Below are 15,039 nucleotides of genomic sequence, written 5' to 3'. Positions count from 1 at the left end.
CCTATCCTGTCACAATCAAGCATGTAATGTGATGCACTGTTCAATTTGTATGGCTGTGCATTGGACAGACCAGGTCATCACCATGGTTACTTTACATTCCACTATGTCACTCTTATTAAAGCAGTCATCATTCAATTGTTAACACCCTGACCCCGCTGTATATATGCTTCAAATTGGCTTCAAACTGGGGTTCAAAATTTAACACCAGCCAAGAGCATAAAAATTGGCTTTGGTTCATAAATAAAAGTGTTACCCACTTTATTAGGAACATGATAACCTGTACTGTGTTACAAATATTCAGTATAGCTAAATAATCACATTCTTCTTGCCGGAACAAATAAATATATAAAAAAAAATATGTATGATAAATAAAATGTTCATAATATTTTTATAAATTATAAAAAATCTAAAGTAATAAATGTAAATAAAATTATAGATTGTTTGAGCAACAAACTGTCATGAAAAGTGTCATGACAGTTAATTAATTATTTACAGCTGGTATGCTTTAAATTTTTAATATACTGTTTACATTAGTGCTGTCAAATCGATTAATCGCGATTAATCGCATAACAAACGTTTTTGTTTAAATACTGTAGTGTGCGTGCGTGTGTGTGTCATATTAAACTATTAAATATATTTATATATTTGTATGTGTCTGTGTGTCTATACACACACACACACACACACACACACACAACATGACATTCACTAATGGATCTTGGATCAACATCCTTTGTTGGTCCTGGAGCAACATCTCTATCAACCAATCCTCCCACCCCTAACCCAAAAATCAGAAGGCAATGATTGGTGGAGCGTTGTTTCAACAACAACAACAACAACAATGGATGGATCCAGAAACATGACGGTCATATTCATGCTGGCTCCTTAGCTCCAGAAGATTCATGAATCCTAAGCCGGCTTTTGTCTATGCAGCTCAATAAACAGTGGCTGAAAGGCACGTGCTCGTGATAATACAGCAGAAGCTCGTATTGACACACGAGCAGGGATATGAGATACGAGATAGCGGCAAAATACGAAGCAAAGAGTAAAATATATTATTACGAAAAAAAGGAAAGATAGCAAAACTTCGGTGCCATTTAATTTACAATAACGTAGAGGAAATGTGAGATCCTTCCTCTTTCAGTTGCACGATATGATACAGAAACCACAGAAAAAGGAGCGTACATAATATTAATTAATTTTAACAAATTTAAAAGCAACCTGATTAGATGATTACAATGATTGTCTACGCTTTAACTGACTATTTAGCTTGAAATCACATGGTTTGGGGTTTTGGAAATAGGCTACGCTCAGCCCAATCGATTCAACCAGACAAAGAGCATCAGTATCTGCTGTAGTAATGTTTGAAGCAGTGTTCGTAGGGGGGAAATATGAAAGACAACACGTTCATTGGCTTAAGCATTTCTGCAATGGAAAACGGCACTGTAAAACATGATAAAGAGCATATTGCTTGCCTTCATAAAAACACACATTGAGACCTGCTCCTGATATTGGACAGTGCGGAACGCATTCATTTCATTCATCATGCTGTACAACTGTCAAAGACAAAATAAGAAGCTATTACAAAAGACGACAGCACACAAAGGCATAATCTCATACCTCCTCGATAAGGTTGGCGGAATTTCGGCAACTTGTCATTTTGGTGTAGAAGGAAGAGGTGGTGGGAGAGCTGTAGTCCTCCAAAGTCTCCTCGATAAACTCATCCACTGATATGAACTCAGGCATTTTGGAGGAAAAATAGCGAAATGCAAATTCAAAAATTAATTTTCACAGTAAGCCCATTAAAAATGATGATATTGTTGTGAGGAAGTAGCTAGAAAAATGTCAAGCTGTTTGAAAAGTTCGCACAGCGGTGAAGTAAAGTGCAGCAGTGTTATGTTTGGCTATAGCGGCGAACGCGCATAAAGAGGAAACAGGAGGGTTTAGTGTCAGTCTAGCGTTGACTGTTCGATAGTACGCATGCGCAGTTGGCCGACGGACCCCACAAAGCACACCAGGCTGGGATGGTTAATAATGGTTAAACTATTATAAGCATCTACTGTGGTAAATATGTTAGAAGGCCATAGATAAAAACAATTGAGCTGTAATGATAAAACCAAAATAAACCTGTTACACATTATTGAAATCTATTCGCATTTAAGATATTTAATCTAAAATATGTATTATTACTTATCTATTTAATCTCATCTAGACTCTTAATTTCTATGCAATAACTGTTTATTTATTTATTTAATGAATTAATACATTAATCAACTATTTATAATAATTTATAATAAAATAATATGAACATTATTTTATTGTGCAGGAAATAATTGTGTGATTCAGTTTTCTAAATTGTATCATTCACCCAAGCAAATAAAAAATAAAATATAGCTGCAAGCAGCGATTACGGGCCCAAGCCGGTGGCACCGCCACCCTGGTGCCTTTAGTTACACTAAAGGCACCGGGCTGGCGCTGCCACCGGCTTGGGCCCTCCATCGCTGCTTGCAGCTATATTTATTTTTATATATATATATATATATATATATATATATATATATATATATATATATATATATATATATATATAAAAAGCCGCCACCCCGTTGCCTTTCGGGTTCCTGTGCACGACGGGCAATAACGTAACCCCGCTTTGACTGTCGAGAAGTCTGCTTTAGAGCTTGCATCAGTGTGAGTCTTTCTGCTCCCCTCCAAACACACACAGAAAAGGGGGGGGCTGTCTGTGTGTGTGCCCTCCCTCCCCACACACACACACACACACACACACACACACACACACACAATTTCCTCGCCACGGCCAAACCGTTCGAGATATCAAAAATCCGTCCGCAATTTAGCGTCCTCAATGTGTTGACTTCATGCTGACCGAGTTTGGTGGCGATAGGATAATTTTTCTTGGAGGAGTATATCAAATTCCAGGGGCATGCATTTTCATACAGCCCATGATAGCCGACTTCCTTTTGGACTGGCGTAAAACTTAGAGCACGAAAGTTGTTCGGCCCGATTAAATCTATATGTGTACCGAGTTTCATATTATTACATGCAAACGTGTTTGATATATGGACCAAGTTTTTCGGACCACGTTCAAGGGGGCGCTGTTGAGCTCCCCTGCCACGCCCGGGTACCAGCTTCAGCCGCGGGTTCTGACCTGTGTGCAAAATTTCAAGAGTTTTCGAGCACGTTAAGGGCCCCAAAAGTTAGGGATGCATCGATCCGATATTCAGTATCGGTATCGGCTCCGATATTGCCATTTTTGCCAGATCGGGTATCGGTCAGACGAGGCCGATCCAAATCCGATATTGTGCGTATACTATTCTGTGCTATTGTTAAGCCCCACAAAAGGCACAAAAACATTATAAAGCACCATAAAGTTGTCGTGCACTATATTATAAGTGTTCGGAAGCCATTATATAGTATAATGTGAGATAGAAATTAATATTTAAGTCATTAAATTCAAGATCACGTTCACTTTTCCCTCCGCTGCGGCTGTCAGTCATTCTCCATTCAGCATCAAGCAGTGCGTCACGTTCGGTTACGAGTCAACACGATGAAAAACTCTCTCCAAGATGATTCAAAGTTACTATAATTATACTTGATCTGTAGATAAAGGGCTATGGTTTTGCATTAAACAACTTTATCTTGCTGGACTTTATTGCTGTACCTTAATCATGTTAACGTTATTTTCTACCGGGTGTCTCTCACAACACTGGAGAGCATTATAATTGTTCTTCACGCGCAGAGTAACTGACATTTAAAACTGTTTAAAGAAAATGCTCTGTTTAAAGAAACTATTGCATAGATGGATAGATACTGTATAATACACTACGCATCAATATGCCTTTCCTTTGTGATTTGAACTTTTCAATGCGGAATCGACGCGCTGCGCGCTGTGACTCGTGTTGCTTCATGCGCATCATTCTGCGCTCGCGATGCGCATAAGCGCTGTGTGCCGCACTGTACTGGAGCCTTTCATATCATAATACAGCGACGCAATGAACGATTATTTCTAGTTCTGTCCTATCTATCATATGTTGCTGCCTCATTAAACCGCTGTGCTATAAATTTAAAACATGTCTCAATTTTATAGTAGGCCTAGGCTATATATAAAATAATTAATCTTTTTGATTTTTGTTATCTTGTTTTTCATGAATGTATTTTACAACAATACAAAGAGCAATGTGTAACGTTTTACCAAATTTAGTGTTACACTTATTGTCTCATATTTGTTCCCCACTAAATGTTTTTTTCATGTTCAGATTTAATACAATTATTGTGCACTTGTGATTTTTTTTTTGGCTAAATTTTACTGCTGAATTATCCACTAATCTAGTTTATAATAGCATTTTTGTCACAGATTATGATCATATTTTTTTTTATTTGTTGTTTTTCTTTATAATGAAGTTGTCTGTATTAAGTAGATTGTGTTTAACACAAAATAGTGACTATCAGTTCAACACACAGAGTTATAGAAATTCTACTTGATTAAAAATAAAAAACTGTGCTGGTATCGGATTGGTATCGGTATCGGTCGATACTCAGAGTCAGAATGTTTGGTATCGGATCGGATCGATTCTGAAAAAATGGTATCGTTGCATCCCTAAAGTGCCCGAGATTTTGCACACAGCAGAGACAGGGTTAAACTAAACTAGCCCCCCTCCTCACACACACACACATACACAGATCCCCCCCCCCCTCCCCTCCCCACCCCACACAGACAGACACACACACACAGAATGCCAGAGAGACAGAGAGAGACACAATTCACATTGAAACCACAATATCTGACTTTCTGTTGGTCGGAGCTAATGACTGTAAATTAGAAAGTTGTTTGGCTTGATAAGATCAATACACACGCTGAGTTTTGTAACTGTAGGTAAAACTATAACTAAGTTATAACACACTTTATGCATCCTTTTTTAATCATAAATTCGTTTCCTCGCCACGGCCAAACCGTTCGAGATATCAAAAATCCGTCCGCAATTTAGCATCCTCCATGTCTTGACTTCATGCACACCGAGTTTCGTGGTCATCGGATGAATTCTCTGGGAGAAGTGTTTCAAATGCCAGAACATGCGTTTCCATACAGCCCATAATAGCCGACTTCCTGTTGGACTGGCGTAAAACTTAGAGCACGAAAGTTGTTCGGCCCGATGAGATCTATATGTGTACCGAGTTTCATATTATTACATGCAAGCGTGTTTGAGATATGGACATGTTTTTGAATCCCATTCCAGGGGGCGCTGCCGAGCCCCCCTGCCACGCCCGGGTCCCAGCTTCAGCGCGGCTCTAATGGCCGCGGGTTCTGACATTTGTGCAAAGTTTCAAGAGTTTTTGAGCACGATAAGGCCCCCAAAAGTGCCCAAAAGGTAGTAAAATAATAATAATAATAAAGAAGAAGAAGAAGAAGAAGAATAATAAATAATAATCCTAAGAAAAACAATAGGGCCTTCGCCTTTTCAAGGCTTGGGCCCTAATAAATACGCTTTATCAGAGACAAATGACTTCAAAAATCAAATGGTAGAGGGGATTTTAATTCATCCCAGTGAATCGAAACTTTCAAATCTGTTCATCCACTGATTCGTTCGGTGAGTCTTTCTGTAGGCTACAGTATGTTTAGCCAGTAGGTGGCGACAAGTTTCTTTTTGTGTATTGAGGGAATCACTGAATCTTTTAACTGATTCGTTGGGAACTTTTGAGTTGAAAACTCCACTAATCACCCGAGACACTCACAGCGTTTACCTAAAAATACGACAGAGTACACAAATGATATTATGAATAAGTTATGACAACATATATGTGGCAAGCTGGACGAGGCGAGACCGGTGGTGTGATTACTAACGAGCATCACCTGCGTGCCACAACAGCTTCTCCTCCGTGAGTTACGGAAGTATAAAAGGAGGAACAATGAAAATAAAGGACGAGCATTATGTCCAACAATCGATTTAAATAGTATATGAGGTTTAATATGTCGTTTAATGACATGTAATAAATTTTGTCAGTGCCGAGACTTTTCGTCTGATTAAATCCATAAATCCGCGGCACATATTTAATGTGTACCTTAAAGGTCCAGTGGTAGAACTTTCGTCAAGCGTGTCAGAGGTTCCGCAGTCCCACACTTGTATAGTTTTTTTCTTTTTCGGAACGAATAGAGTGTGCGCGAGCCACAAGAGAAAACACTGTATCCGCGCCACTGATCGCAGCGGCAACAGGCACTTTGATCACTTGATTTAAGGCGAGACACTACAGGTGAATAGGGAAATATTTGTAACTAGCAGATATCACCATGAAACTTTCCCAGTTGATTACCTACATTAAGATGAGAAAAAAATGTATTACAAGTTTTCTGTAATTTATTGTTTAAATATGCAAATTAGGCATTATCTAATTAAATATGCGCTAATTTGCCTAAATTTTAAAAAACGAAATCTCAGAATTGGATAAAGCCAGGGTCAAAATTCTTTTTTCATTGTGTTCACATATTAGATGGGAAAAAAATTACAGAGGGATTTATGGATATCTACTTTTGTTATCCTGTAAAACAGAATATACTGTCAATAGCCTTAAAAAATGTATTTTCGCCATGTTTTTTGGAATAAAATGTTATATAAATCAGGCTAGGAATAATATATTTACAAATCCCTCTGTAATTGTCTTCATAATATAACTAGGTACAAGACTGGAAAGTTTGGTGTGTATAGGTGCTACTGAAGAGGAGATTTCGGACTTGGAGTATGAGAGAAAAGTCATTTTGAGAAAAAGGCATTTAAAGATTTGTAATGTAAAAAATCATACTTTTTTAGTGGAAACAACTATTTACTGACACAATATCTTATCAAATCATTAGCAACAACAATACAAACGACCTAAATCACATCAAAACTTATAAACACAGCATTTATGGCCTTCAACTGAACAGAAAAACAGTCAAAAACACACATCTGAGTGTCAGGGCGCGTCACGTGATGCATCTGAACGAATCAGGTTGTCAGAAATTGACATCAGCCAATGAGATTTCGCTTTTAGGGTTAAATGCCCATTTTACTTTCACGATTGGTTGCAGATTAAAAGGAAATTACCATATTTGGATCCGACAGCATTGTACAGAAGAGAGAGAGCTTCACAGACGTGTGTGTGATTAAAGGAAGAACACAGAGATCGCGGAGCAGCGCGTGGTTTAGAACGCCAACTTTTGTTGAATTTCAGAGAAATCTACTGACGCAAATAGACAAAGTGTAGTAAAATAAAGACCTAAATGTGTATTTTGGACTTTTTTTCAGCACAAGTCTGAAAGAAAACATGTTATTGAAGACAAATAGCCCAAAATCTCAAAATTGACCAGTGAAAAAAAACCGATGTTTTTGCCTGCCGTGTCTTGCCTTAAAAAAACAAATTTCCGCGCTAGATCGTCTCTTATTTAACAAACGAACGAAATGAATGCTCTGCTAGTTGACTGGAGATTTATATGTATTGGAACATTCATGCCGCGAGATGTTTTAAAAAGTGGTGGGGACAATATCGACTCTGGCAAAAAGTGGTGGGGACATGTCCCACCTGCAAATTACGCCCCTGGTTTTCAGGCACACAAAACGCCATCGTTGTGTAAATGAACGGCCAAACTGCGTAAAAAGTTTGACTTTTGTTGTTGAAAACGGTGTCGTGTAAACAGCCCCTAAGTTCCTCACTGTGCACCCTCAGTTGTCGGTCGATGTTTGCGTGTAGTGTGTTTACGTTTGTTTCACGCAGTTTAATGTAATGTTTTTAAGTCAGTTTAATGTAATTTAAGTTGAAATTATTTAAAAATCCAAGTTGATTGTACTTAAAGGGATAGTTGACCCAAAAACGAAAATTCTGTCAGTAATTACTCACCCTCATGTTGTTCCAACCCCGTAAGACTTTCGTTCATCTTCGGAACACAAATTAAGATATTTTTGATGAAATCTGAGAGCTGGCTCACTCCTCCATAGGCTTCTATCGAAACTTGCCGGCCCAGAAAGTTAGAAAAGACTATGTTTAAAATAGTCCAAGTGACTACAGTGGCTCAACCATAAGTTTATCAAGTGACGAAAATACTTTTTGCGCCAAAAAAAACAAAAATAACGACTTTATTAAACTATTAATTTTCTTCTGTGTGGGCCTCTGATGTGAGTTCACGTAGTGTAACAGCGCAGCGCTTCTGTGTTGTACAATTTTTTTTTTTTTTTGGGTGAACTAACCCTTTAAAAATACAAGGCAGCAACTTTTTTTGGCAGTGCAAAAGTTCAGTGGTCAGCAAATCCTCCTCCATAATAAATGTTGATTCATTTTGTTCAAAAGATGAGGACCCGGTTCAACCCGTTGGAGCGTGTGTCGTTCAGATTCAAAACACCACTGACTCATTTGGTGAAGGGCGTAGCATATTCATGCAGGAGATCCCAGCCTCCCGAAATCGAAAACTACATGGAATAGAAACATGAACGATTCATTCAGTTAAATGGTTAATTAAAAATTCAAACACTGATTAAATTACGAACTAAACACCAATATCTAAGACAGAACATCCAAAAACTAGTCCAAGGGGACTATAACCAGACACTGCCTTTTGGTCTGAGAGTTTGGAAAGGAGCATAACATAGCACATTATTAATAAAGCCTGGAAGTCACCTATCCCAGCTGTCATCTCTGATTAGAGTTTCACTCAGTCAGCCACAGGCTCCTTCTACCCAAGACAGCCCAAATGGCCCTGCACAGAGCCACGTGACCCCTGCTGCACATTCCCAGACTGTTCATTCACAACATAACTGCTACCTTACATTGTGATGACTGGATGCCTATAGCCCATGCACTGTAAAAAAAAAAATCTAGTTTAAGATGACTTCAATAAAAACATTAAAATGTCAAATATTGTCAAAAACAATTGGCAAAAGACCCCCAAAATTCTTGTGATCAGGCTGGGTGGTGAGAATAAAGAGGTGTCAATAAAGGCAATTCAAATAACTGAATATCTTAAAAGATATGATGATAACAGACAGATCAATTACATATTTTCGTAAATTCATTCACTCCTAAAAATTGCCATTGGAAGCTGATAGAATGAAAGTGACAGCCCAAGATGAACATAAAATGGATCTCCTCATAAAAAATCCTGCAGCGCATCATGGTAATGACATAAGATAAAGCCATATTCAGATGATTACCATGTCCCATGGTATTCACATGGTACTCCAAGATATATTAAAGAAGACCTTAAAATCAGCATGAAACGGAAGTTACAATAGTCTTTTCTTCCCTATTGTGAAGTTTACTAGAGTGAAAAGTCTTCTCAAACAAGAAAAAATGTAGGGCAGAACTTGATTTTGCAGGAATTTATTGGATTATTGTATTTTGCTATTGCTGTGATCTCATGTGAGTGATAAGTTGTCCTGCCCTCGCACTTGTAAAAAACACTTCATCAGAGAAGAGAAGAGCTGTCGCTGTAAGATGGAGGGGAAGTTATTTAGATTAAACAGTGTATTAAGTGTAATTATATTTTTGTTACATTGTAATTATACATATGATGCAGTGTAATTATACATTTATTACAGTGTAATAATAAATTGTGTAATCATACAGTTATTACATTGAAATACTAATTGTGTAATTATACAGTTGTTACAATGTAGAAAAAATACATCGTGTAATTATATAGTTATTACACTGTAATAATAAATTGTGTAATTATACAGTTATTATAAAGTTATTACGCTGTAATAATAAATTGTGAAATTATACAGTTATCACACTGTAATAATAAATTGTGTAATTATACAGTTTTTACATTGTAATAATAAATTGTGTAATTATACAGTTATTAAAATGTAATAATAAATCTTGTAATTATACAATTATTATACAGTTATTACACTGTAATATAAAATTTGTACTTATACAGTTATTACAATGTAATTATAAATTGTGTAATTACACAGTTATTATACAGTAATTACAGTGTAATAGTAAATTGTGTAATTATACAGTTATTACATTGTAATTACAAAATGTGTAATAAAACAGTTATTATACTATTATTACACTGTAATAATAATTGTGTAATTGTACAGTTATAACAATGTAATAATAATTGTGTAATTATACAGTTATAACAATGTAATAATAAAATGTGTAATTATACAGTTATAACAATGTAATAAGAAATTGTGTAATTATACAGTTATAACAATGTAATAACAAATTGTGAATATATAGTTATAACAATTTAATAATGAATTAAGTAATTATACAGTTGTTACACTGTAATGATAAATAGTGTAAAATACAGTTATTATATAGTTATTACACTGTAATATAAAATGTGTAATCATACCGTTATTACAATTTAATAATAAATTGTTTAATTATAATTTTTTATACTGTAATAATTAATAGTCTAATTTTACAGTTATTACACTCTAATAATAAATTGTGTAATTATACACTTATTATAGTTATTACATTATAATATAAAATAATTTAACCGTGTAATTATACCGTTATTAAAATGTAATAATAAATTGTGTAATTATACAATTATTATACAGTTATTACATAATTACACAATTTATTATAACACTGTAAAATGTATAATTACACAATTTATTATTACACTGTAATAATAAATTGTGTAATTATACAGCTATTACATTGTAATAATAAAATGTGTAATTATACAGTTATAACAATGTAATAATAAATTGTGTAATTATACATTTATTACATTGTAATAATAAATCGTGTAATTATACAGTTATTACACTGTAATGATACATTGTGTAATTATACAGTTATACAGTTATTACACTGTAATTTCAAATTGTGTAATTATACAGTTATAACAATGTAGTAATAAATTGTGTAATTATACAGTTATTGTAGTTATTACACTGTAATTTCAAATTGTGTAATTATACAGTTATTACACTGTAATAATAAAATGTGTAATTAAACCATTATTGCAATGCAATAATAAATGTGTAATTATACAGTTATTATACATATATTACACTGTAATTTCAAATTGTGTAATTATACAGTTATTACAATGTAATAATAAATTGTGTAATTATACAGTTATAACAATGTAATAATAATTGTGTAATTATACAGTTATAACAATGTAATAATAAATTGTGTAATTATACAGTTATTACACAGTTATTACACTGTAATAATAAATTGTGTAATTACCGTATTTTCCGGACTTTAAGTCACACATTTTTTCATAGTTTTGCTGGTCCTGCGACTTATAGTCAGGTGCGACTTATATATCAAAATTAAATCATACTGACTGAGATGAACCAAGAGAAAACATTACCATCTACAGCCGCGAGAGGGCGCTCTAGTTAGCAGAGTTGTTCAGAAGCGGCACCGAGGAAGAATTCAATGGATTCAGTGTTGTGGAATGAGATCGCGGGAGCTTGGTGAACTTGCTTACTGTACGTTCACACCGCCGCCGACTTGAGCTGCAAAAGAGCTCAGGCCGCCCTGTCAAGGACGCTTGTCAAAAAGTACGGGGAAGCTTGTTGACGCTTTGGCCGCTCTGACGTAGCAGCATTCAGGAGAAGAGAAGTGTCACACCATGAAATGTAAACAGAAAAAACAAGCAATGCATTTGGCAGTTTAGGATATCGCACAAGATTTGTCAACACAGAAAACATTTAATCACTGGAGAGTTTTTTTTTCCAACACCATCTTATCAATTGATTTTGATTAATATGCGCGAGGGAGAGAGAGAGCAGACAGTGCTCAGGTGAGTGCTGACTTAAAAACACATGCAAATGATACACTTTCACTCTATGATGGTTCAACTGCAATTAATTATCTTTTCTCGGAACTAATGTTTTGGTAGGAACGAAAGTTTACATCGTATGTTTCTCCGGAATCAGCCAGCGCGAAGGACGTCTATATTCCGATTGGTTGCTGGCGTTTTGCCGCTGCTTGCCGCTGAACCGCGTCATAGCTCATTACCATAAAGTTGAGCTACTTTCAACTTTCTGATTGAAAGTTCAAAATGCCCAAACGCGACGGCGAGGGATTTGACGCTCCTTGCAGCTGAGAGAAGCCAGCTTCCATTGAAAATGAATGACTTCCGGTAACTTTGGAAGCTCAAGTCGGCGGTGTGAACGGCGGTGTGAACGGCGGTGTGAACGGCGGTGTCAAGGCGGCGGTGTGAACGTACAGTTACCGGTAGCTTGTTGGACTCGCTGGCTTTTGTTAATTTAGCCTATTCAGCCTCCAAGGTATATGTTCTTTATGCTATTGTGTAGGGTTTCCCGCAGAAAATGTGTTAGTTAAGGTGTAACGTAACTTGTGTAACTTAACTTTATTTTAGCCTACGTGTCGCCACCATACACATCAGCATAAATGGTCCTGATAAATTATGTTATTAAACCATTAACATTCACAATCCACTGTTAATTTAACATAAAAGCATGCAGGCTGCGTGCATAGTTTAGCATGACTTAATAATTGCTGACATCAGTTCATCGCGATCTCATACATCTCTGTTATTATCAATGAAGTGGACTGCATAATGAATCTTTCATAATACCTTTTATAATCAGAGAATTTGCCAGCATGCAGAATTAAGCACTGAACAAAAAGTCAGTTTTGAGCGGTGAGGATATTCTATCTTAAATGCTTCTGATTGGCCATTGCGTACAAGAAATCAACACATATGTCTGTGATTGGCTACATCGGTCACCGCTGCAAACATGTTACAAATAGAAACTTTAGACTGTAAATTGTTTCTATTTTGTTTTAGTTGTTCTTGTTGCTTTTCTGCAACAGATGAATAACAATTTATTAGTTTTTATATGTTTTATTCATAGATATTCATATTTAATCATTTTATTCTCCCGCAGCCCGCACACACATAGTGAGTGCATTAGTCTACCTCCCGCGCTCACACTCGGCCATCAAATCTAGTCCCGCACCGCACGTATTTAGATCATTGGCCCGGCCCGAGTATAGCGGCGGGAAATATCGGGCTCGGGCAGAGAATCTAATCTCTAAACAGGAAAGAGTAACGTGGCGGATATCACTCATATAAAAAAATTTGACGACGTAGTTAAGGCGGCAGGCGCGTGTTGCTTAGGCGGCCGCCTTAGTTCCAAAGTGCTGCGGGAAACCCTGTGTTACGTTAACATGCTGGACACCTATTCAGCCTGTTGTTCTGTGTGCTATTGTGTAGTTGAATAACTTGCCTTTCCAGATTAAATGTCTGTTCTTGATTTTGTGAAATACATTTCTAAATACTATACTCGACTTACAGTCCAGTGCGACTCATATATGTTTTTTTCATAATCATGACACATTTTTTGACTGATGCGACTTATAGTACGGTTATTTAAAAAAAACAGTTATTACACTGTTATATAAAATATGTAATTATACCGTTATTACAATGTAATAATAAATTGTGTCATTATAGAGTTATTACACTGTAATAATAAATTATTTATTATACGGTTATACACTGTAATAACAAATTGTGTAATTTACAGTTATTACACTGGTAATAATAAATTGTGTAATACACAGTTATTACACTGTAATAATACATTGTGTAATTATACAGTTATTACACTGTAAAAGTAAAAATGTTATTATACTGTAATAACAAATTGTGTAATATACAGTTATTACACTGTAAAATAAAATTATTTATTATACTGTAATAACAAATTGTGTAATATACAGTCATTACACTGTAAAAACAAATTGTGTAATTATACAGTTAATACACTGTAATAATAAATTGTGTAATTATATAGTTATTACACTGTAATAATAAATTGTGTAATTATACAGTTATTACACTGTAATAACAAATTGTGTAATTATACAGTTATTACACTGTAATAAAACATTGGGTAATTATACAGTTATTAAACTGTAATAACAAATTGTGTAATTATACAGTTATTACACTGTAATAATAAATTATTTAATTATACAGTTATTACACTGTAATAATAAATTGTTTAATTATACAGTTATTACACTGTAATAATAAATTTTGTAATTATACAGTTATTACACTGTAATAATACATTGTGTAATTATACAGTTATTACAATGTAAAAACAAATTGTGTAATTATACAGTTATTACACTGTAATAATACAGTGTGTACTTATACAGTTATTACAATGTAATAATACATTGTGTAATTATACAGTTATAAAACTGTAATAATAAATTGTGTAATTATACAGTTATTACACTGTAACAATAAATATTTATTATACAGTTATACACAGTAATAATAAATTGTGTAATTATACAGTTATTACACTGTAACAATAAATATTTATTATACTGTAATAATAAATTGTTTAATTATAAAGTTATTACACTGTAATAATAAATTGTTTAATATAGTTATTACACTGTAATACAGTTTTTCTCGATTGCTTAAACACATTTCTTGAAACTATGCCTCATATTCTCAAAACAGTAAACACAAATCCATAACATCTCACCCAATTCCCCAAACATCCTATTTTCAGGTCAAAATGAAGCTCTACACTCAAAACCATTCACTCTTGCTGAAAAAACAAACTTTGTCCTCAGACTGGACACACAAGCCAACAAAATCACACACACTACAACATAGTCTTACACACTGGTGTAATAAATTCAAAACAACATTTCCAAAACTGGTAAGTTATGTTGCTTGTGGTTACCCCCCCTCACACACCTTTTCACATGATGAACACAAAGACACAACCAATGGATACATTGGCATATTTTCATTCATTCATGTACTCTTGTAAAAGTACTTCTTCTTTTTTTTACTCTCTCTTCTATTTATTTTTTTATATATATTTACTTATGTAAGATATGTGTGTGACCATCATATGACAGTAATAGAGCACACAAACCTTATTCAAATATGGAATTGTATTGGACTGGTAAAGAGTGTTGTACGTGACAGGAGGGCCTCCACTAAAGGATAAAATATGATGAACAAGTCTAAGAATGTTCCACGTATGGTTGAAA

At 34.9% G+C, this 15,039-nt stretch overlaps 1 protein-coding gene across 4 annotated transcripts in view; it reads right to left on the bottom strand.

The window, feature by feature from the left end:
* The window catches only part of unm_sa1614 (un-named sa1614), a 39,859-nt gene extending 37,877 nt beyond the window's left edge, over positions 1-1,982 (bottom strand). For 3 of the 4 annotated variants that reach the window (XM_079596660.1, XM_079596663.1, XM_079596662.1), the window contains exon 1: positions 1,621-1,951. In XM_079596660.1, coding sequence (XP_079452786.1) covers positions 1,621-1,746 — 126 coding nt within the window. In that variant the 5' untranslated portion in view covers positions 1,747-1,951. Of the gene's footprint in view, positions 1-1,620 lie in introns of all 4 variants that reach the window. The other variant, XM_079596661.1, reaches the window with a different exon arrangement.
* Between the last annotated feature and the right edge of the window lie 13,057 nt (positions 1,983-15,039).

This window comes from Phoxinus phoxinus (genome assembly GCF_949152265.1).
Source record: "Phoxinus phoxinus genome assembly, chromosome: 22".
In the NCBI taxonomy this organism is placed as follows: domain Eukaryota; kingdom Metazoa; phylum Chordata; class Actinopteri; order Cypriniformes; family Leuciscidae; genus Phoxinus; species Phoxinus phoxinus.
Note: the sequence above shows the minus strand (reverse complement) of the source record. Positions and strands in the feature narration are given on the sequence as shown.